The following is a 21,111-nucleotide window of genomic DNA, read 5'->3' on the forward strand; positions in this document are numbered from 1 at the left end:
GAGGTGGTCGCCTGTCGTCAAGAGGTACGGCAGCCTGACGGTTGGAGATCCCGACGACGTGCTGCCCTGCATTCGCACGGCAGCCTGACAGGATGGACACTCTGACGCCGTGCTGCCGTGCATTCACACGGTAGGCGTGTGTCCCTTTCTCGTCGGGTTGTCGGTCCGAGGGAGCCGAAATCGCTCTCGTGGTGTAAACAGAACCTTTCGTGAGCAAGCTTCTGTGATTTCGAGTTTCGTGAGCTTTCGTCTGCTTTCGTGTCTCAGGTAAAAGACTTGGGTGGCAAAGCTGTCAATTCATGCACAAGCTCATAATACATATTTATGATAAAATTCTTAACATTAATGGAAATAAGAACCTCTCGCGATTCTGGACTGTGAAATATGTTTACAGCCGGACAGCTTGTGCGATTGTATTGGCTGGAGCTGGCTGGAGCATCGGCGATCCGGGAGGAACAGGCAGCGATGTTGGACAAGAGAGCTTCAAGAGTTGATTCGGAAGACTTAAAATGGAGCCAAGTGTACCATTCCCACTCATCCCCCGCCAGTGCCACATTACGTTTCGGCAGAAACATCGTCAACCTCACTTTCATTGCCAAAAGACACGATCTCAAAATGCGTTCCGTAGTAGCTGTTGTTGCCACACTTGCTCTTATCCAGAGCGCTTCTGCCCTACCTACCCTCGACAAACGGACTGATGCTCAAGCGAAACCTAAAGGTCAACTCGAGGCGAAGTATGCGGTCACGCCCCAAACCGAGTGCTTATTCCATAGCAGCTACTGCAACCCTTTTTCCAACGATTTCAACATCAACGACTATATCAACCAGAGGCCCAATTTCTGGTTCCACCCAATCCCAGACAGAAACATCCCGCCACCGTACCAAATTCCGGACTGGAGCCAATGGCCGAACTTTTACGGGCCTTCGCGTTGGCCGACCTTCCCAACCGACTGGACGAACCCACCTGGGACCACCCAGTCCTACACGCCCACGAACCAACAGCTCCCGCCGGCATTCTTGGACGGTGTCAATTAAGAGCAATATGGTATGTCACGTCTCGCCAAGTGACCGCCTGATGCACAATCATGTTAATCTGGATTTCCTTTCTAGACCGACAATGCGAAGGATCAAAGAATAACTTGGTCGCTTGGGCGCGAGCGGTTCGCGGCGTGGCTATTATCTGCTATACTAGCAATGCTCCCTACATATAACGATCTTCCTAGACTACACATTCACCCACATTTTCCTCTCTCTCAAGCGTAGTCTTTCTGATGGATATGACGACTTAACTCGACTCACATCTGCGGCACTTCTCTTCGTTTCTCTTGAGCCATTCATGATTCTTCTGCTTCACATGGACTCGTAATCAATCACTCTCACTTGCCTGGCTTGATTACTGTTGCCTCTTCCCATTCTTGCCGGGAGCTGTCACATTCCTGCTGAGCCTTTGTTTTTGAGCCCCTGTGAGTTGAGCTTGTTACACTTCTGACAGTGTCAATGTCCCCAATGTCTGGACTCTGCTCTGAAAAATGGATCCATCCATCACTTGGTCGATTTGAGCTGACCAGATAGCTGTGTGCCCAAGAACCATTGAAATGGGTGACTGCTCGGGCATCAGACTTGACTTTACAGCAAGACAACTCCACCCTGAGCAAGATATTTTCACAAATGTGCAATTCCGCTCAGATTTTTACAACCCACTGGGTGCTGATCTGAGGATCTTGTTTGGTACGCAAATGGAGGACTTCCTGTCGCAATCTGGGAGCAATCTGAGAGCCTCCCAGAGTCTCAAAGCCAAAATTTCCCTGCAAAATTTGGCTCAGATCTGGGTCTGGAAGGGGTTCCCAGGTTGACGGGAAGTCCTCCAATGCCTGGACGTTTTGACCCACAAATCCGATGTCAACTAATTATGTATAGCCACCAATACATCTGTGGACCACTCAAGCACAAAATTATTGAAGATGTTGCCCTTGGTAAAGCAAACAGGCAAACTTAACACAAGTGTACCCTCCTCGGGGGTGTGGTTGTTGGCGCCAGGGGTAGGACCAGGTGCGCACCAAAGTGCGCCGGGCGCGCACCCTCGCACCTGGGTGCGCCCTTTTTCCCAAAAAGGGGGGGTGGCGCACACCTTGCAGCCCTAAAATCTGCAGGGAGACCTGGCACCGAGCCTAGAGCACTTTAGCTTGAGAATTCCTATTTAGATGCCCCTGGGATTGTTGATGTTAATTCAACCAAGTACTAGTGATGAGGGGAATGCGAGCATCAATGAGATTATGTGTCAAAAAAGTCTTGCTCAGTTTGCTGTTCACATCAACACTTAGGCCCCGTTTGGAGCTGATATAAATAGGGAGTTGAAAAATCGACTCCCAGGAACTAATAAATCGCCTCCCAAAAGTTGTTTACGTTGCGCGGACCGTCTTGGGACGTCCCCCCTGGGCCCTCGGGACCTTGCACAGCCCCAAAAGCATTTTGGGAGTCGATTAATTAATTCCTCTCTTGAGGATGGGAGTCAATATGTTAAGGGGGTTGAGAAATTGGCTCCCATAAATTAAAAAATCAACTCCCAAATGCAGTTTACGTTGCGCGGACCGGATCGCGACGTCTCCCCCGGGTCCTCATGACCAAATTTTGACCCGGGGTGGCTTTGGGAGTCGGAATTATAATTTCGCAATCTCAAACGGGAGTTGGGATTTCAATTTTACCAAAAACCCCAAAAAATAAAGAAATATTCATATCTCCTCACTGGAGGACCCAAACAGTCCCAAATTGTTAAGGCAATCTAGATACACTGTATAGAAAATATGATGAGATTTACAGAAGTAGAAACAATCAGGAAGGCCGTGCGGAACAGGGGGATTAATTTGGCGTATTTCCTACTAAGGAAATCACGCAAAACCTTATCTATGGTGCTCCAAACACCCCCAGATTTTTTCTCCCATAGGAATACCCTCTCTAGAAAATATGTTGAGCTCCTAAGAGGTATTACACATCAGGAACACCTTGTGTAGCCGGGGGCTGATTTGGCGGATTTCCTACCAAGGAAATCCCACAAAACCTTATCTACAGTGCTCCAAATGGCCCCAATTTTTTTCTGACATAAGAATACAATCTTTAAAGCATATTTTGAGCTTCACAGCATTAGAAAACATCAGGGACACCTTGTGTAGCCGGGGGCTGATTTGGCGGATTTCCTACTAAGGCAAACCGCCAAAACCTTATCTATGGTGCTCCAAACACCCCCAGATTTTTTCAGCCATAAGAATACCCTCTCTAGAAAATATTTGGAGCCCCAAGGAGGTATTACACATCAGGAAAACCTTCCATAAGTGGGGGGCTAATTTGATTTCCTACTAAGGAACTGCACCAAATCCTTATCCACAGTGCTTTATAGAAGGCGTTCCTGATGTGTAATACCACCTTGGGGCTCAAAATATGCTCTATAGAGTGTATTTATATGGTAGAAAGAATCTGGGGGTGTTTGGAGCACCGTAGCTAAGGATTTGGCAGATTGCCTTTGTAGGAAATCCGCCAAATCAGCCCCCGGCTACACAAGGTGTCCCTGAGGTTTTCTAATGCCGTGAAGCTCAAAATATGTTTTAAAGATTCTATCCTTATTTCAGAAAAAAATTGGGGCCATTTGGAGCACCTTAGATAAGGTTTTGCGAGATTTCCACAGTAGGAAATCCGCCAAATCAGCCCCTGGCTACACAAGGTGTCCCTGAGGTGTGCTAATTCCGTGAAGCTCAAAATATGTTTTAAAGAGTGTATTATTATTGCAGAAAAAATTTGGGGCCATTTGGAGCACTTTAGATGAGGTTTCATGGGATTTCCTTAGTAGGAAATCCGCCAAATCAGCCCCCAGCTACACAAGTTGTTCCTGATGTGTAATACCTCTTTGGAGCTCAACATATTTTATAGAGAGGGTATTATTATGGCAGAAAAAATCTGGGGGTGTCTGGAGCACCATAGATAAGGTTTTGGCGGTTTGCCTTAGTAGGAAATCCGCCAAATCAGCCCCCGGCTGCACAAGGTGTCCCTGAGGGTTGCTAATGCCGTGAATCTCAGCATATGTTCCAAAGAGTGTATTCTTGTGGCAGAAAATGATTGGGGCCATTTGGAGCACCATAGATAAGGTTTCGGGGGTTTGCCTTAGTAGGAAATCCGCCAAATCAGCCCCCGGCTACACAAGGTGTCCCTGAGGTGTGCTAATGCCGTGAAGCTCAGCATATTTTCTAGACAGTGTATCTAGATGGGAGAGTTTGGGAACTCCAGTGAGGAGATATAAATATTTCTCTATTTTCTGGGATTTTTCGAAAAATTAAAATCCCGACTCCCATTTGGGATTGCGGAATTACAATTCCAACTCCCAAAAAGCCCCCGGGTCAAAATGCGGTCACGAGGACCCGGGGAAGACGTCCCTAAGCGGTCCGCGCGACATAAACTGCGTTTGGGAGTTGATTTTGTAATTTGAGGGAGTCGATTTCTCAACCCCCTATATTAATTTAACAAAAAATGACGGAATATACAAATTTTTTTATATCTTGTCACTGTTGTACCCAAACACCCTAAAAGTTTTACAGCAATATAAATACACTCTTGAGAGAATATTGTGAGCTTCACGGCATTAGTACTCCTCAGGGACACCTTGTGTAGCCGGGGGCTGATTTGGCGGATTTCCTACAAAGGCAATCTGCCAAATCCTTAGCTACGGTGCTCCAAACACCCCCAGATTCTTTCTACCATATAAATACACTCTATAGAGCATATTTTGAGCCCCAAGGTGGTATTACACATCAGGAACGCCTTCTATAAAGCACTGTGGATAAGGATTTGGTGCAGTTCCTTAGTAGGAAATCAAATTAGCCCCCCACTTATGGAAGGTTTTCCTGATGTGTAATACCTCCTTGGGGCTCCAAATATTTTCTAGAGAGGGTATTCTTATGGCTGAAAAAATCTGGGGGTGTTTGGAGCACCATAGATAAGTTTTTGGCAGTTTGCCTTAGTAGGAAATCCGCCAAATCAGCCCCCGGCTACACAAGGTGTCCCTGATGTTTTCTAATGCTGTGAAGCTCAAAATATGTTTTAGGGGGGATTTGGTGGATTTCCTACTAAGGCAAACCCCCAAAACCTTATTCACGGTGCTCCAAACGGCCCCAAATTTTTTTAGCTATGAGAATACACTCTTTAGAACATATTTTAAGCTTCACGGCATTACTATTAGTAATCCTCAGGGAGAACCTTTGTAGCTGGGGGGCGGATTTGGCGGATTTCTTACTAAGGCAAACCCCCAAAACCTTACCTATGGTGCTCCAAATGGCCCCAAATTTTTTCTGCTATAAGAATACAATATCTAGAAAACATCATAAGCTCCAAGGTGGTATTACACATCAGGCACACCTTCTATCGACCGTGGTGTAGCATAGCGCAGCGCAACTGCACTATTTTTTAACGTAGCATTAGCACAATGGCGTGTATCTGCGCTAACACTAAACTAAAAGATAACATAGATTTGCACCCTGTGCGCGTAGCTTTAGCGCAGATGCGCGCGATCGCACTAACACTACGCTAAAAGATAGTGCATTTGCGCTGCGCTACGCTACACCACGGTCAATAGAAGGTGTGGCTGATCTTTAATACCTCCTTGGAGATTATGATGTTTTCTAGAGATTGCATTCTTATAGCAGAAAAAATTTGGGGCCGTTTGGAGCACTGTAGATAAGATTTTGGTGGTTTGCCTTAGCAACGATGGGTAGTTACAATACGCTACAATAACCAGCGTTATCTGTGTAGCGTACCGCCCGTTGTTACTATCCAGAGCAGTTAGCGGTTTTAGTAACGGCGCAATTCCCCCAGAGAGGTTATTGTACCTAGTCCGGATTGCCCCCCCCCCAAAAAATCATCCGTATCGTATACTTCTTGGTCTGTGTTAACGCGTTAACCGCGATAACTACACAACGGGGCGAATCAAGAATTGGCGGCGCGCCCCGCGGGTGTCACAGCCTCAAAGCGCCACTTGCGCGCCCCCAAAACGCCACACTCGCGCCCCAACAGTGAGCGCTCCCTGAACGCACCCAGGGCTACCCAGGGTCGCCCCTGGGGCCGGTGGCGATACCGGTACGCCCTCGGTACGCCTTGGAGACCGGTGCCGGCCTGGGGGTGACCTGGTCGCTGCCCCGACGACGGTCGGGCTGTTGCGCCCTCGGGGCCCTACAGTCAGCGCTCCCTGAACGCACCCAGGGCTACCCAGGCTCGCCCCTGGGGCCGGTGGCGACACTGGTGTGCCCTTGGTACGCCTCGGAGACCGGTGCCGGCCTGGGGGCGACCTGGTCGCTGCCCCGGCGGCGGTTGGGCTGTTGCGCCCTCGGGGCCCTGCAAACCGCCGAAGCGCCCCAAGGGCGTTCCTGACCCCCAACGGATTTCCACCCCCCACAGCCTCAGGTACGGCCTAAAAATCACCTTGTGACCACTGCGAGTCAACAACACGGCCTCAATGCAGGTTGCCGAGGCCTCTCGCATCATTTTTTTCATTTTTTTTTTCTTCTCACAACCACCTCAAAAGATGCTCTGCCACGTGAGAGCCCGAGAAAACAACTTTTTTTTTGACTTGTCATGATTTTCTCCCAAAAGTGTTGCAAAACACAGGGAAGTCCGCTATCAAATCTCAAATTGCTGTCGACCTCCATCGAAGTAGCTGTGTAGTGCAGCTGTCAGGAGCGGCCTCTTGATTAGTTCGGACCACAGACTAGGCGGTTCGAGCCCCGCGGTAGCCATATTTTTGGCTTCGCTGGCCTCGGGGCTCCCTCTCGGCCCAGCGGAGCTGGCTCTGGGTGGCGTCACAGTTGCGCCCCTCAAAGTGAGAAACGCATCATGGGAACCCCGGCGGGGCGCTCCTGGGACCATTAGAGCATTTCCACCGCGGGCCCTAAATCGGGGCCCTAGTTGGAAATTTCAGGAGTTTACCGCCTCAACCCGACCCACCGCGGGCGCTATTTGTGTCGAAGATTTACGGCCGTCCCTAAATATTGACCTCAAGTCCCTACATGTAGGGACTCCAAGGGACTCACTAGGGACTCATTCATCCCCACCTCAACTCCCTTTCACACACCAAACTCCTTGTGAAACTACAGCTCACCCCATTGCTCACACCCCCAAATGTACAATCCCTTCACATGATGGCCAAGGCAGGCCGGCCATCAAGAGGTACTCCCCTCAATGGCCTGTTTGTTCCGGTCATCGAGAGGAGTGCATACTCCCCTCGATGGCCGGTTCCTTCCGGTCATTGAGAGGAGTACATACTCTCCTTGATGTCCGGTTCCTTACGGTCATGAAGAGGAATAGTACTCCCCATGATGACCGGAACAAACTGGGCTGTTCTGATCATTGAGGGGAGTACATACTCCCTTTGACGGCCGGTTCGTTCCAATTATTGAGGGGAGTATATACTCCCCACAATGACCGGAACAACCCGGATTGTTCCGACCTCATTGAGGGAGGTACATATTTACTCCCCTTGATGGCCGGTTTGTTCCAGTTATCGAGAGGGGTATCCCACGATGACCGGAACGACCCGCTTTGTTCCGATCATCAACAAGAGAACTCCCCTTGATAACCGGGTGGATTTGACGGGGGAGTGGACCGGGGGCGACGTATGCCTTTCATGAATTTTTAGAGACTCTCGCGGTGTATGCCGCAGCAGTTTGGGGCGCCAAAACTGGCTGCGCACTGCCAGAGATCAAATTTTAGCGCCCCAAAAATACCGCCCGCGGTGGAAATGCTCTTAGACTCGCCCCCGATGCGCCCCATCAGGGCGTCTGGGGGGCAGCAAGTTACGAAGCTCCCTGAGGGCGTTCCATGCCCGCAGGGTCCCGGCGACGCCCTGGAAGCCGCCCCCGGGGCGTCGGGTTTGACCCGCTGTGTAGTAACGCACAATTTACGATAACCGCTAGCATGTTACCAATGCGTCACCTGCAAGTTATGCACACTAAACAGGGGTGAAACCCGCCAAGCGACGTGTTTTACCCCTGTATACACAGGGGTGAGGCAGAAAACACCACCACCTGTCCCATATTGGTTGCCCGTGGACCAAGGCACGAGTCGCCGGGCCCTCTCTTGTTTCTTAAATTTTCCAGCTTCATTGCCTGCTTAGCGCTTATTACCTTGTCATCCTGAGAAAAAACAGTTTTTATAATTGACACTAGAACCAGAACTAAAGTGAACAACGTTAGAAGATGAACAGTATTTGAGAAAACAATCAAGAGTTGAAGAAAATGAGCATACCGCGATAGTTGTAATATTTAGGTGGAGAAAGAACAGACAGACTAAAGTAGACAAGATCAAACAATGAGGTATAATAAACACTACGCAAAAAAGGACAAGGAATAGAATATGATTAACGTGAGCACTGTGAGAGTTTTGATTGAGGCGGCAAGGTTGAGTTGGTTAGCTTTTTTCTCACCAAATTGGAAGCAACCAATTGATGAATTCAAGAGACCGGATCGGTGGGATCAGGATGAGCGGTGGAGTTGTTGATGGATAGTCAAAATAGAGTCGACGTCGATTGGACTGGATGATGAGAGAGAAGAGCGATAGAATGTAGAGAAACAGGGAAGGGATAAGGCGAAGTCGGATGTGAATGTTGAGGAGAGGAATGATGGTTGATGTGGGAGCGGTGAGTCAAGCAAAAAGGTGGAGAAGATTGGTCGTTGAGATCAATGGTGATGCTGCTGAGGAGATGAGGGTATGTAGAGATCACGAATTTATAGGTGCAGTCGAGATGGCCGAGTTGTGGTTTGAGAGACTTGTTCAGAGACATATTGGCCGACTTGTGGTTTGAGGTCGGAGGAGCGGTGGAGACAGAGGATCAGGAGTTGTTTCAGTTGACGTTTTGATGAGGTGAAACTAGGAGATAAGAATTTGATGAGCGGTATCAAGAGCGATGGAACGAGACAAGATGGTGAGCGGGGAGTGGGATTGTGAGGGAGCGCAGATGCAGAGCGCGGAGCGGAAATGAGTCAGAAGAGCGCAGAGCAAGGATTCAAAATTCCAACACATCCCACAATGGTCACCCAAGTACAAAGTTCCAACCTCAACAAAGAGAGTGACTCCCATGCCGGCAACATTACGGACCAATCACAGACCCAACGCCGCCGGTTGAGACAATCTGCCTTAATAGTAATTCCACCAGGCATGGTGCCTGCTCCAACTGACTCCTGTGTCAAAATAACCCGGCCAGCGGCTTCAAAAAGGGTTGTAGAATCCTCTCTGTTGAGTTCGGGGCATTCGGTTTCCGTCCAAGGAAAGAAAAAAAAATTGCAAAAAGCAATGCACACAAAAATCGGGCGCAAAGGAAAACTTGTCCGCTTTGGATTCTAATCCAAGTGGGACAACTGCGAAACCAAGTCAGCCGGGGAAGACCAAGAAATCAGGAAACCCCTCAAAAAAGGTCTCACCTTTTTACTGTCTTCTTTTCTTGAAAAGAACACCTGATGTTTACACTGATGAATTTGTTTATTTTTTACTTATATTTTCTTCTCTAGGCGATTACAGAAGACATGGGCTATGACTACGACCAAGACACTGATGAAGGCTCTATCAAGATTGTTGCTAGAAAAACAAAAGAGGAAAAAAAATCAATGTATGACAATATTACACATTACTTTGAAGAGCCGGTGTGCAACGAGACTGACAGCGCGGAGAACCCCTTGAGCTTCTCCTGCAAGTGGTGTCCTGCGATCTGCCGGGGACATGGATCTTCACAAGGAAATATAAAAGCTCATTGAGATGGATACTCCCAGAAAGGGAAAAATGCTAAAGGCTGTCCTAATTGCCAGAAAGCCATTCTTGCAGGAGCCAAATTGCCTCCTTCGGCTGCGGAGGTCCGGGCCGCTGCAGTCAGCTCCAGCAATGTCAAACAGCCAGGTATTGCGGCTTTTATGAACGTTGGGCCTGCTTTTGACGTTAGAGTTCTCAATCAGCTGATCATGCTTTGGCTAATTTGCCAAGCCTTGCTGTGGTCTCGCATAGAAGACCCATATCTTCGGGCCGCCATCAAATACTGTAATTGGAAAGCTCATTTATATGGTCGCCGATGGGCCGCTGATGAATCTAAAAAGTTATATTCTCTGCTCAAGACCTCTGTCTTTGATGAGTTACATGTGAGTTGCTTCTTATTCATGCCACCGGAGAACCAACAATTACTAATGCCGTTTTCAAAACAAATAAAAAAACAGAATATGAATACCAAGTTTACCCTGGTCCATGATGTATGGACCACAAAGGGTAACCGCTTTGCTTTCATTGGGGCTGCAGCTTCTTATGTCAATACCAACTGGCAATATTGCGTTCGCCATTTGGCTTTGAAAATGATACCGTGGAAACATCACGGACATCTCTTGGCTTGCCTGATTGCAAGTATCCTCAAGAAGAAAGATTTGCATCACAAGATAAGCTCCCTCCACTTCTTGTTATGCCTGGTTTTGGAATGCGGTAAATGAAACATAGATTGACATCACCTATTACTTTATCTACATGCTTGCGCAGACCACGGATTCGGGGTCGAACAACAACACAATGGCCAGTCATATGCACAAGCTTATTAATGACAGCCCCGATGGAAATGCTCGTGCGGATTCGTGGGACCCAGCAAACAGTCAAATCCGCTGTTTTTGCCATAAGCTTGCGTTGATCGTCAATGCAGGCTTGGCAGCGTTGTCACTCAAGACCCTCCCTCCCGGTAAAGCAAAGGAGTCCATCCTTGGCTTTTTCCCCGTCCTGGGTTGGCTAGCTGAAGCACTGGAGCCAGACGAGTCAACGCTAATCAATCCGTCCGAACATGATGTCGGAAATCTCAATGCTAGCGATGCGGATCAAGACTTTGATTTAGATAGCGAATGTGGGAATGCAGATGATGAGGATGATGAACCACGTGCACTTGAGACTGAGTCTGATGCAAGTTCAGACAACGAGATAACCCAAGATACAGCAGCTAGCACACGTCCGCATCCGAGTAAACACCAGAAGAGCTTGAAGCTTCAGGAACTATGTAAAAGGGTATGTTCACTTTCTGTCCACACTGTCACGTCATGGATTTCGCGAACTTACTCAATCACCTGATAGCTTGACACCGTCATAAAGAAAATCACACGATCAGCGGCTCAGCGCGCTTATTTCGATAAAACCGCACGGGAAATGAAAATCAAGGTCGCCCCCTTGATTGCGGGCTACGGAATCCGCTGGAACATAAAATTTCAAAGCTACCGCAAAGCTGTTGATGCTCGAGACGTCATCGACCGGATATTGAAGGAAGATCAAGAACCAAATGCGCCTGGGGTATTTGAGGATGCCTTTTTCTTGCCGCGCGAGTGGAAAGAGATAGACAATCTCAACTGCGAGCTGGAGGTGAGTGTGGCCATCATCCTAGTAGTACCAATGGCCATTCAAACACAGCTTGACTGATTATATTTTGATTTCCTCAATTTTTCAACAGGTATTCCTTGACATGACCTCCTACATGGAAGGCAATCAGCCCACCGGAGCCCATGTAATTCCAAAATACCTGGAGCTCAAAGAAAGCCTAACTGAGAAGCTTGGTAGCTCCCTCAAAACTGATTCGCTATACCCGATGTATCACGCTATGTTAAAACGAGTCAACAAGTATCTAAATGAAGCAATGTGATGTCACACCCTTATCCTGGCTACAATCTTACACCCGTGCTACAGGATGCACCTGTTTGAGATCGGTTTTGGATCGGATAGTTCTGAAGTGGTCGGAGCAAAGCAGTTACTGAACAAAGGATTTGGAAACACCAAGGAGAGAATCAAGCTTAACCGGCCAGCAGCGCAGACTGTGTCTGATTCCGAGGTAATGGCCATTGAAAAACCAATCAACGCTCCGCTGCAATCAATCATGGCCCGTCTGGCCTCGCGCATGTCCCATCAAACACCTCAAGAGAACGAAATCAACACTTATTTGAAGGCCAACTTTACATTCAAGGATGGAGCCATCGCACGCCATGAAACTCCCTTAGAATGGTGGAAGGTAATAAATACATTTTTGGCCCTCTTTATGCCTTCTTTTGTCTTTGATGACCTTGGCTGAAATCATGTGTTCCTATAGTTCAATCAACAGGCTTATCCGACTTTGGCCGTCATGGCGCAATCATATTTAGGAGCAGTAGGCTCCTCCTTTTCAGTGGAGAGACTCTTCTCCGCCGCAGCAGTAACCGCGGCCGCTTACTTCCTTCTACAATGTCGCACTGTGTCAGTAGCCTCATGTGGTTTCGGGAGGAGGTCCCTCTGACTGGGACTTTTGCCGAAGCTGGCGAATGCTTAGGTACATTCCTACCTGGCAACAATTGGCATACAATAACTATATACCTCCTTGTTTTTTGTTACTAGTAGCGAAAAAAGAACCTAGTTCCCAGTAGCGTAACGTTGTAATTCCAGATGTACGCAGTACCGTAACGGAATCAAAAATTACCCCCGCGTTGAAAACAGTACCATACCGCGCATGCGTTACGGTTATCGGTACCGATAACGGCCAGAAAATTTTTACGGTACCGTTACGGTACTGTTACGTTACCGTTAACCATACTGTAACTACCCATTGTTGGCCTTAGTAGGAAATCCGCCAAATCCCCCCCCCCCCCCCCTGGCTACACAGGGTCTCCCTGAGGAGTACTAATGCCGTGAAGCTCACAATATTCTCTCAAGAGTGTATTTATATTGCTGTAAAACTTTTAGGGTGTTTGGGTACAACAGTGACAAGATTAAAAAAAATTTGTAAATTCCGTCATTTTTTGTTAAATTAATATATCAACTCCCATCCTCAAGAGGGGAATTAATTAATAGACTCCCAAAATACTTTTTGGGCCGCGCAAGGTCCTGAGGACCCAGGGGGGACGTCTCGAGACGGTCCGCGCGACGTAAACGACTTTTGGGAGTCAATTTATTAATTCCTGGGAGTTGATTTTTCGACTCCCTATAAATATAGGTTATATAATCATTGGTTAATTCAATGAAAGCTACAAAATTCAACATAAAGCCTCCAAATATTTTTTCTAGGCAACCTACAATACTGGTCTCTTCAATTATGAAGTCAGATTCAACTGATTCAGCCATATTCAGTACTGTAGTACCATTATATTGCTTTTGACCAAAAGAAAGCAATATAATGGTATTATGGTGTTGAATATGGCTGAATCAGTTAAATCTGACTTCATAGTTGATGAGACCAGTACTGTAGGTTTCCTACAAAATAAAATTGGATTCTTTATGTTGAGTTTTGTATTTTTTAATATTGAATTTACAAATGATTATATCACCCATATTTATATTGGCTCCAAGCGGGGCCTTAGGGTGTTCAAAATTGATTTTTGAATATCATTTTACATAAAATCATAAGATTTATCTCAAAGTTTTGAGAGGCGCTTGAAATGAAGAGAACCCTCAACTTTCATCCCATCAAAAGTTTGGAAATGTAGACCTTATGGTTTTATGTAGAAAGTGGTTTGAAAATCAATTTTGAACACCACAACTTGTTGGAGAGCAGACTCAGAGAATGTGATAATTTCATCATACAGCTAACGCGGAAAAGCTTGCCAAATTTTGTGGCTGAAATGACTTCTGCGTTTCAGCCACAGGCCTGTACAGCTTCACTGTACAGGCAGTCAAAACCCGTTTGGCTGACTGGTATTGCTTGACATGGGTGCCGGGCCGGGCGAGGGGCGAGGGAGGCAAGGGCGGCGAAGGGCCGGATTGACGTAAAATCACTCCAGGAATCCAATGGTGGGGCCCTCGAGGCCCCAAAGTGGAAAACAAAGAAGATAGGTTTTTTCTTCTGATGGCATTCCTGACGTACAGGAGCCATGCAGGCTTTGAGGCTGAAATCAGCGGTCCAAAAGCTGGCCGCAAGCTTTTCCGCGTTAGCTGTATGTGAGGAAATAGAACTATATAAGCTATGTACAGTCACTGGACAGATACATTGGTACCACCAAAAGCTCATTCTAGAAGGCCAACCCACAAACTTGAAGTCATGAGGATCTGAGAACAAGTGTGTGAAATGACTTCAGAAGAATGAATATAACAAAATAAAAAGTATTTGGGACATCACAAAACTTAAAAACTTACTTGCATTAAATGATGATTTTGGAAAATCTTCAATACCATTCCAAAAAAATAATGAATAATCAGAATCAATAGATTGACATGTGAAATGAATGATAATAAATGAAAAAAATGAAGTCCAAAATCCATTCTGAAATTTTGCGGGCAGTGAAAACACTTCAAACACTAATTTTTTGTTGCCTGCAGTGCAGTTTTGTACTTTTTGATGTGTTTTCACTGCCCATAAAATTTCAGAATGTATTTTGGACTTCATTTTTTTCATTTATTATCATTCATTTCACATGTCAATCTATTGATTCTGATTATTCATTATTTTTTTGGAATGGTATTGAAGATTTTCCAAAATCATCATTTAATGCAAGTAAGTTTTTAAGTTTTGTGATGTCCCAAATACTTTTTATTTTGTTATATTCATTCTTCTGAAGTCATTTCACACACTTGCTCTCAGATCCTCATGACTTCAAGTTTGTGGGTTGGCCTTCTAGAATGAGCTTTTGGTGGTACCAATGTTTCTGTCCAGTGACTGTACAATAGCTGTGAAAGGTGTTGCAGTTGAGTTATCAGACAGTGTCACAACATCCCCCCTTGACAAGAAACCTATACTAATGTATGGAAGAAAAGGAAAAACAGTAATAAACAAAATTGAGCAAGAGAAGAATTAAAGAAATAAAGAAGCAAAGACAAGAAGAAAAAATAAATAAATGATGAAACCTTGGATTACCGCACTGCACTTTGCATGGGCAGAATTTCCCAGAACTTTTGTGAGGACTTCAGCTATTTGCTCACACCCTGGGATCCACTTAATGTTGGTTTTCTTCTCATACATTGCCTGGTTAGTGATGTAAAACTCACATTCAATGTGGTGTGTTCTTTTGTTAGACGCGTCTTCACAACCAATCTTGATGGCTGACTGGTTGTTGCAAAAGATGGTTACTGAAAAATTGGTGCCTGTGATGTTGAAAACAAGGTTGCGTATCCAGAGCGCATGCCTTGTTGCATGCCCTAGCGCCATGTACTCTGCTTGGCAAGTAGAACTAGCTACCGTGACCAACCTTGGGGAAACCCACATCACCGGCGCACTGTACAGCCGTATCATTACTCCGCAAGTTGATCTAGAGTTTGACCCTCCCCAATTTGCGTCTACGTAGCATTCAACTGGAGTGCAGCTTGTCGTGTTTGGATGAATCCTAAGAGGTGTGGTCTTTGTTTCCACCAGGTATCCGAGCAAGTGGCGCAAGCATTTCCAGTGTATTTGTGACGGCCTTCTTGAGAAGCGTGCCAGATAATTTACACTGTACGCAATGTTGGACCTTGAACCTACCGCAACATAACTCAGACTTCCTATTGTTGACAAGAAACCAGAGCTGTTGATACCCGGGTCATCGCCGTTGGTGTTCGCAGTGAAACCTTTGGGTAATGGTGATTGATGGACTGTCACACCATCCCAGTGGTCCTTGAGTATTTTTTTGATGAGGTGTGGCTGTGTCAGTTCAAAACCAGAAGCGGTCCTGGTGATCTTGACCCTAACCATGCTAGTCAGCCCTTCGTTCCATTTGATTTCTAGACTACCTTTCAATTGTTTCTCTAGTAATTTCAGTGCGGCGTCAGATGATCCAATGACAATACCGTCATCCACGTGTACCCCAATAATGGACCGATCCTCCTTATGGCTAAGCGTATATACACTCAAATCATAGTAACTGGAGACATAGCCGAGCTCGGCTAGTGTGCTACTAAGGTGTTTCCACCAACATCTGGCGGCTTGTTTTGTTCCGTAAAGGGCTTGACGTAACAGACAAGCATTGCCAATCTCCACGTCTAGGCCTTCAGGGGCTTGCACCCAAACTTCTTTGTCAATTGGGGCATTGAGATACGCGGTCACGAAATCAAAATTGTATATAGGCCAGTTGTTCTTGGCCGCAATTGATAGAAAGATCTGCATAGAAGTGAAAGTCGCGGTTGGGGCAAAAATGTGTGCAAATCTGTTCCTGCTTTCTGATTGAACCTTTTCGCAAAATACCTTGCTTTGTATTTAGTGGATCCATTGGGTTTTTTTTCCTGGCAAATACCCATCTTGCTCCCAATTTTTGACAGTTCTTTGGCAGTTTTCTGACGCACCAGACATTCTTCCTCCGCAGGTTGTCTAGTTTGGTGTTGACAGCAATTTTCCAGTGTTCAGCCTCCGGTGAACACATGGCAGCTTTGAAGGTAGAAGTTACAGCGTCGAAGTCATCTGCACAGTTTTCTTGACATTGGTCAACTAGATTTTCTTGATGCTCAAATAATTTTTCTTGGCTGAAGTCATTAATTATCAATTTTTTGGCTTCAAGGGTTGGGCCATCGCTTGGCGCTGTTTTGTCTGTCTTGATTTCTGCTAGTAGCTTCAGGCGCATCCTTTGAAGGTGAAGGGATTGTTTTCCTCCCAAAGTTGGCTCACGCCAAGGACACCAGTTTCTTTTTCCTGATCAGTAACCAGAACATCCATCCCTTTGAATTGGGGAGGTGACCAACAACAAGTCTCAGACCAGGTATTGCTCCCAGACAAGGTTTTGGATGCAGATGTCCAGAAGGAGGTTTGTTATCAGACATGTTGACTGGAAACGGTGGGGAGATGGTGCAGGACGGGTAGAGTTTGGGAAAAGAAGAAGGAAGAAAAAGAAAAAAGGGGAGTTGTCCACGGTCGGCGTAGGCTTTCCAAGGTTGACACCAAATCAGTTTATTATTTTGTCAGCGGCGTTGTAGCTATGGATGATCAGTACAACACAAATATCTGCAGGATATTCACCACGAGCTTGCTGAAAAGAGTAATAAACTGAGAAGTTGCCCACAAGGGTATCCAAACAAGACTGGGATTTACAAGATTCAGCTCTTCCGAGGTCAAATTTGGTTGGATAATCAGGAGAGAGAGAGGAAGGAAAAAAGGTTGTTATATGTATATATCTTATTTATTTATTTTTATTGTTTTTATTATTATATTTTTTTGATTTATTTGAGATGTGTAGTGTTTTGATTGGGATGGAAAAAAAAACGGGAGCGGTTGGCGGAAAGAGAAAGACAAACGCTTGCCGGCGGACTACTGTGACTTGTCTGGGGTGACTACCATGCTTGTTCATGACAGAACTACTGAGGGGGGCTCGTCTTGGTGCTGGCTACGGGATATTTTGTTTGATTGAATTCTGTGAGCTACTCTGGCGAGAGGCTCATAACCTGTTGGAGAGCAGACTTGGAGAATGTGATAATTTTATCATATGTGAGGAAAGAGAACTATAAAAGCTATTTACAATAGCTGTGACAGGTGTCGCAGTTGAGTTATCAGACAGTGTCACAACACAACTCACTGTACTACTACTGTGATTGGAGTCAAGAGATCTCTAGCACCTGAGCAGTTCTCCCCGTTTTTGTTCTTCTTAGCTATCATTATGCCACCAACTAGAGCATTTTCTGGTCCACAGGAATGGATGAAGCCTTCTAAATCCCATGGTCCGCAGTGGAAATGATTCTTAATGTCAAATTTGTGCAAAAATCAATCTAGGCGATGGCGTGCTGAGTGTACTTATTGTCATTGAGTCTTCAACCAAGGAAAGCCTCAACTGCTATTCCACCACATCAAAGATGTCTGCCCAACTATTTCTGCTGAGCAAAAGTCAACTTAATTGAGTAACAGCGCTAAGGTTGATGAGTCAACTCATCCGGAATCATCTGATCAAGACAATGGCCAAAAGATTTCTGTCACAATTGGCCCTACTAGCAAAAAATCTAGCCAATCAGTCAAACAGTACTTCCAGCCCTTTTCAAGTGAAAAGACTATGAAACTTCACAAGCTACTTGTTAAATCTCTCATTAGCTCCAAGCTACCATTTTTGTACCTTGAGAACCCCTACTTCCAAGAATATCAGTTAGAACTAGCGTGATCTGTTTACAGGATGCCTTGTCAAGTACAGACAATTGAAAAAATATTGCCAGTAGTATATTCTCAACATGAATTATTGATGCTTGAGAAAATCAAAGAGCAAAATCAACTTACACTGTCTTTGGATGGCTGGACAGACAACTCTGGCAACAGTATATATGCATTAATGGCTCTCAAAGGTGCTAAGAAAAAGTACTTTATATTGATATTCTTGATCTCAACCACGTCAAGCAACACACGGCCAAACATATATTTTTGGCTCTTAAGGCTTCACTCAGCTCAAAGCAAATTCAATTGGATCAAGTATGTGCTGTAGTCACAGATTTGCCATCAGTTATGCTTAAAATTCGTGTGAGTCTTTCTGCAATGTAACCTATATAAGTTTTATTTTTGCTAATTGGCGGTAATCAGATCATTTGGAGACTCTTGAACAACAAAAATCCTCACATTCTGAAAGTTCACTGTGCCTTACACGTTTTCAACCTTGTTGCAAAGCAAGTTTTCAATCACCCAACAATGGAAGCTGTTGTCAAGAAGAACAAAACATTAGTGAATTACTTCACAAATTCTGGTTTCTGGCATGAACATCTGACTATGTGGAAAAAGGAGAACAGTGTCAAACACTGCATCCAAACACTTTGTGAAACACAATGGTACTCAATGGCAAAGGTCTGCTTGGGAGTTCAATCACACAAAGTTGGCTTTTAAAAATGACTTGAACTGCTCCAAAACCCACAGGTCAACACTACTTCAATGCTCGATGCAGTTGTCAAGGTCATCAAGGATCAAGACTACTTCACCGCAAACCAAACTCTAGTCCAGCTCTTAAAACCAGTGGTTGATGCAATCAGACATCTGGAACACGCAGATACCACTCTTGCTGATATCTGGAACGAAATGATAGAAGCTTACAAGAGCATTTGTAATGCTGAATTTTACTCAAGGTTTGATCCATTCAAACAGCATTGCATCACTGTGCTTCATTCACAAACAAAGATCTTTCACAAGGACATTTATGTGCTTTCTTTCTTCCTTCACCCATCTTATTGGTGTGTAGCTGTCTCAAAGAAGCACTTTTTAAGCAATATCAGTCAGATGATCCTCTATGTTACAAAACACTGGAAGATGTCTAAGTCCAAGGCATCTCTTCTGCAAGATGCTTTCCATCACTATTAAAACGCAAACTATCCTTACAATTCACAAAAAATTGATAAACCTCTAGATTACTGTCTCATGGTTCCTTATACACCTGAGTCAGAACCACTGAAAAAACTCGCAATCAGCATCCTCAAGATTTTACCTCACGCTGCTGGAGTTGAGGAAATTTTTCAATGATGAAGGCAATGAAAACCAAAGCACACAATAGAATCTCGCCAAACACTTTTGAAGCTAGGACTTTTCCGTGGCAACTGAAAGAGCAAAAGAAGGAGTGAGCTCCGTGGCTTGAGAGAGAGAAGGGCAGTGAGGATGAATCTCTCACTGGATGCTTCTCAGTTTGGGAGCGGACAAAAAATGGAGGAGAACCAATGCTTTGAGTCACATGTAGCTAGCACAATATAAATAGTCTATGTACATGTGATCAAATTGTGGGTGAGATGAAAATGAATATGCAGAAATGACCAAGGCTCATGAGTGGATGTCAAACAAAAAGATAAGACATGCTAGAGAGTTGATAAGTCAGGGATGTCAGGGTTCAATGACTACAGGACATGTGATAAGACATACATAACTAGACACTGTACAGACTATGATGAGTGGAAAAACAAAGAGCAGAAGGGGGATGATGGATCTGGGAATTTGGGGTGAGTAAGAGAAAGAGACAAAGTTTCAAGAAACACTTTGAAGATGATGGCTTAAATAAGATTACATCTTCTTCAAAGTGATCCCTTATTAGCCGCTAGAAGAAAGAAAAGCAGAGCTGCCTCAAATTCAAACCAAGATCACTTGGAATATGAAAACATGAAGGCTTACAACTTGTTTCTAACACCGGCCAAACTTGAACTCTTTGATTACCAAGAGCCAGAACTCAACGATTACTTCAAGAGAAGATGTATTCATGGACACAATCTTTGACTTCAATTTGATGGAAAATACTCCTGAGCAGCCCAGCAACTGTAAGAGTCCTCCGAAAGGACTCTTCACTGGGCAGACACGGAAGTTGGCACAAGGCCAAGGTGGCTCAGAATTCTAGGAACCACTTATGTTTTGTATTTCTAACCCAGGAGAGAAGATCAGCTTCTCTCTGCTAACTACATACAGTATGATAATGAGGAATATAAGGAGGTGCTCACCTAACCCAGGAGAGAAGATCAGCTTCTCTCTGCTGAGTTAGGTGGGACGCGGGGAGGGTCGAGTTAAGTACTCCCAGGTTGCTGATGTAATCTGTCCGTGATCTTCATGTGAAGCCTCTGGGTCTTCACAGTCTCCCCCCCTATAATGCGGCGGAAGGGCGGTCATCCGGCCGGAATGTCGGACTCTTCCTGAATTGCGTCCTCCGGTCGCCGGAATTTTTTGAGTTTTGAGATGTGAAAGACGGGGTGTAGTTTGTCGTTTTCCGGCAAAGAAAGGGCTACATTGACCCCATCGTTGAAGACCTTGATAATGTTTTACGGACCCTCGAAACGCTCCTTGAGCTTGTCCACGCCAGCCTGATGTTTCCCCCGCCAATCTGCCGAATTAAGGAAAACTGGGTCGCCTACCGCAAGAGTTGGTGCCGCTGATCGATGTTTGTTGTGTTGGGTCGCTTGTCGGACGCGGCTCGCGATGAGAGTGTCCCGCGCTTCGGCCCAGGCCCCCTCTCTGGACTTGATCCACTTGTCCAGTGCCGGTATTGCTTCTTCTTCTGGATTGATCCGGGGATGGGCTGTGAAAAGTGATGGTTTGCGGCCAAAGAGGAGTTCAAATGGGCTAATCCCGGTTGCCACATTGATCGCCGAATTGATAGCAAATTCAACTGCCGGTAGAGATTCTAGCCATCGGCTTTGACGCTTTGAGGTGAAAGTGCAAAGGATTTGTCCAACTGTTTTGTTGGAGCGCTCTGATCGTCCATCCGCCTGGGGATGGAAAGCCGTGGTCAT

General features: G+C 45.6%; 1 protein-coding gene across 1 annotated transcript; it reads left to right on the forward strand.

Annotated features, from left to right (window-relative positions):
- Positions 1–465: 465 nt before the first annotated feature.
- Positions 466–1,035, forward strand: PtA15_11A108 (uncharacterized protein; the record flags this gene model as incomplete). Its single annotated transcript, XM_053160983.1, has 1 exon — positions 466–1,035. One exon carries the CDS (start codon positions 466–468, stop codon positions 1,033–1,035), a length of 570 nt encoding a protein of 189 aa, XP_053024975.1.
- Positions 1,036–21,111: the final 20,076 nt, after the last annotated feature.

This window comes from Puccinia triticina, chromosome 11A (assembly GCF_026914185.1).
Source record: "Puccinia triticina chromosome 11A, complete sequence".
NCBI classification, from domain to species: domain Eukaryota; kingdom Fungi; phylum Basidiomycota; class Pucciniomycetes; order Pucciniales; family Pucciniaceae; genus Puccinia; species Puccinia triticina.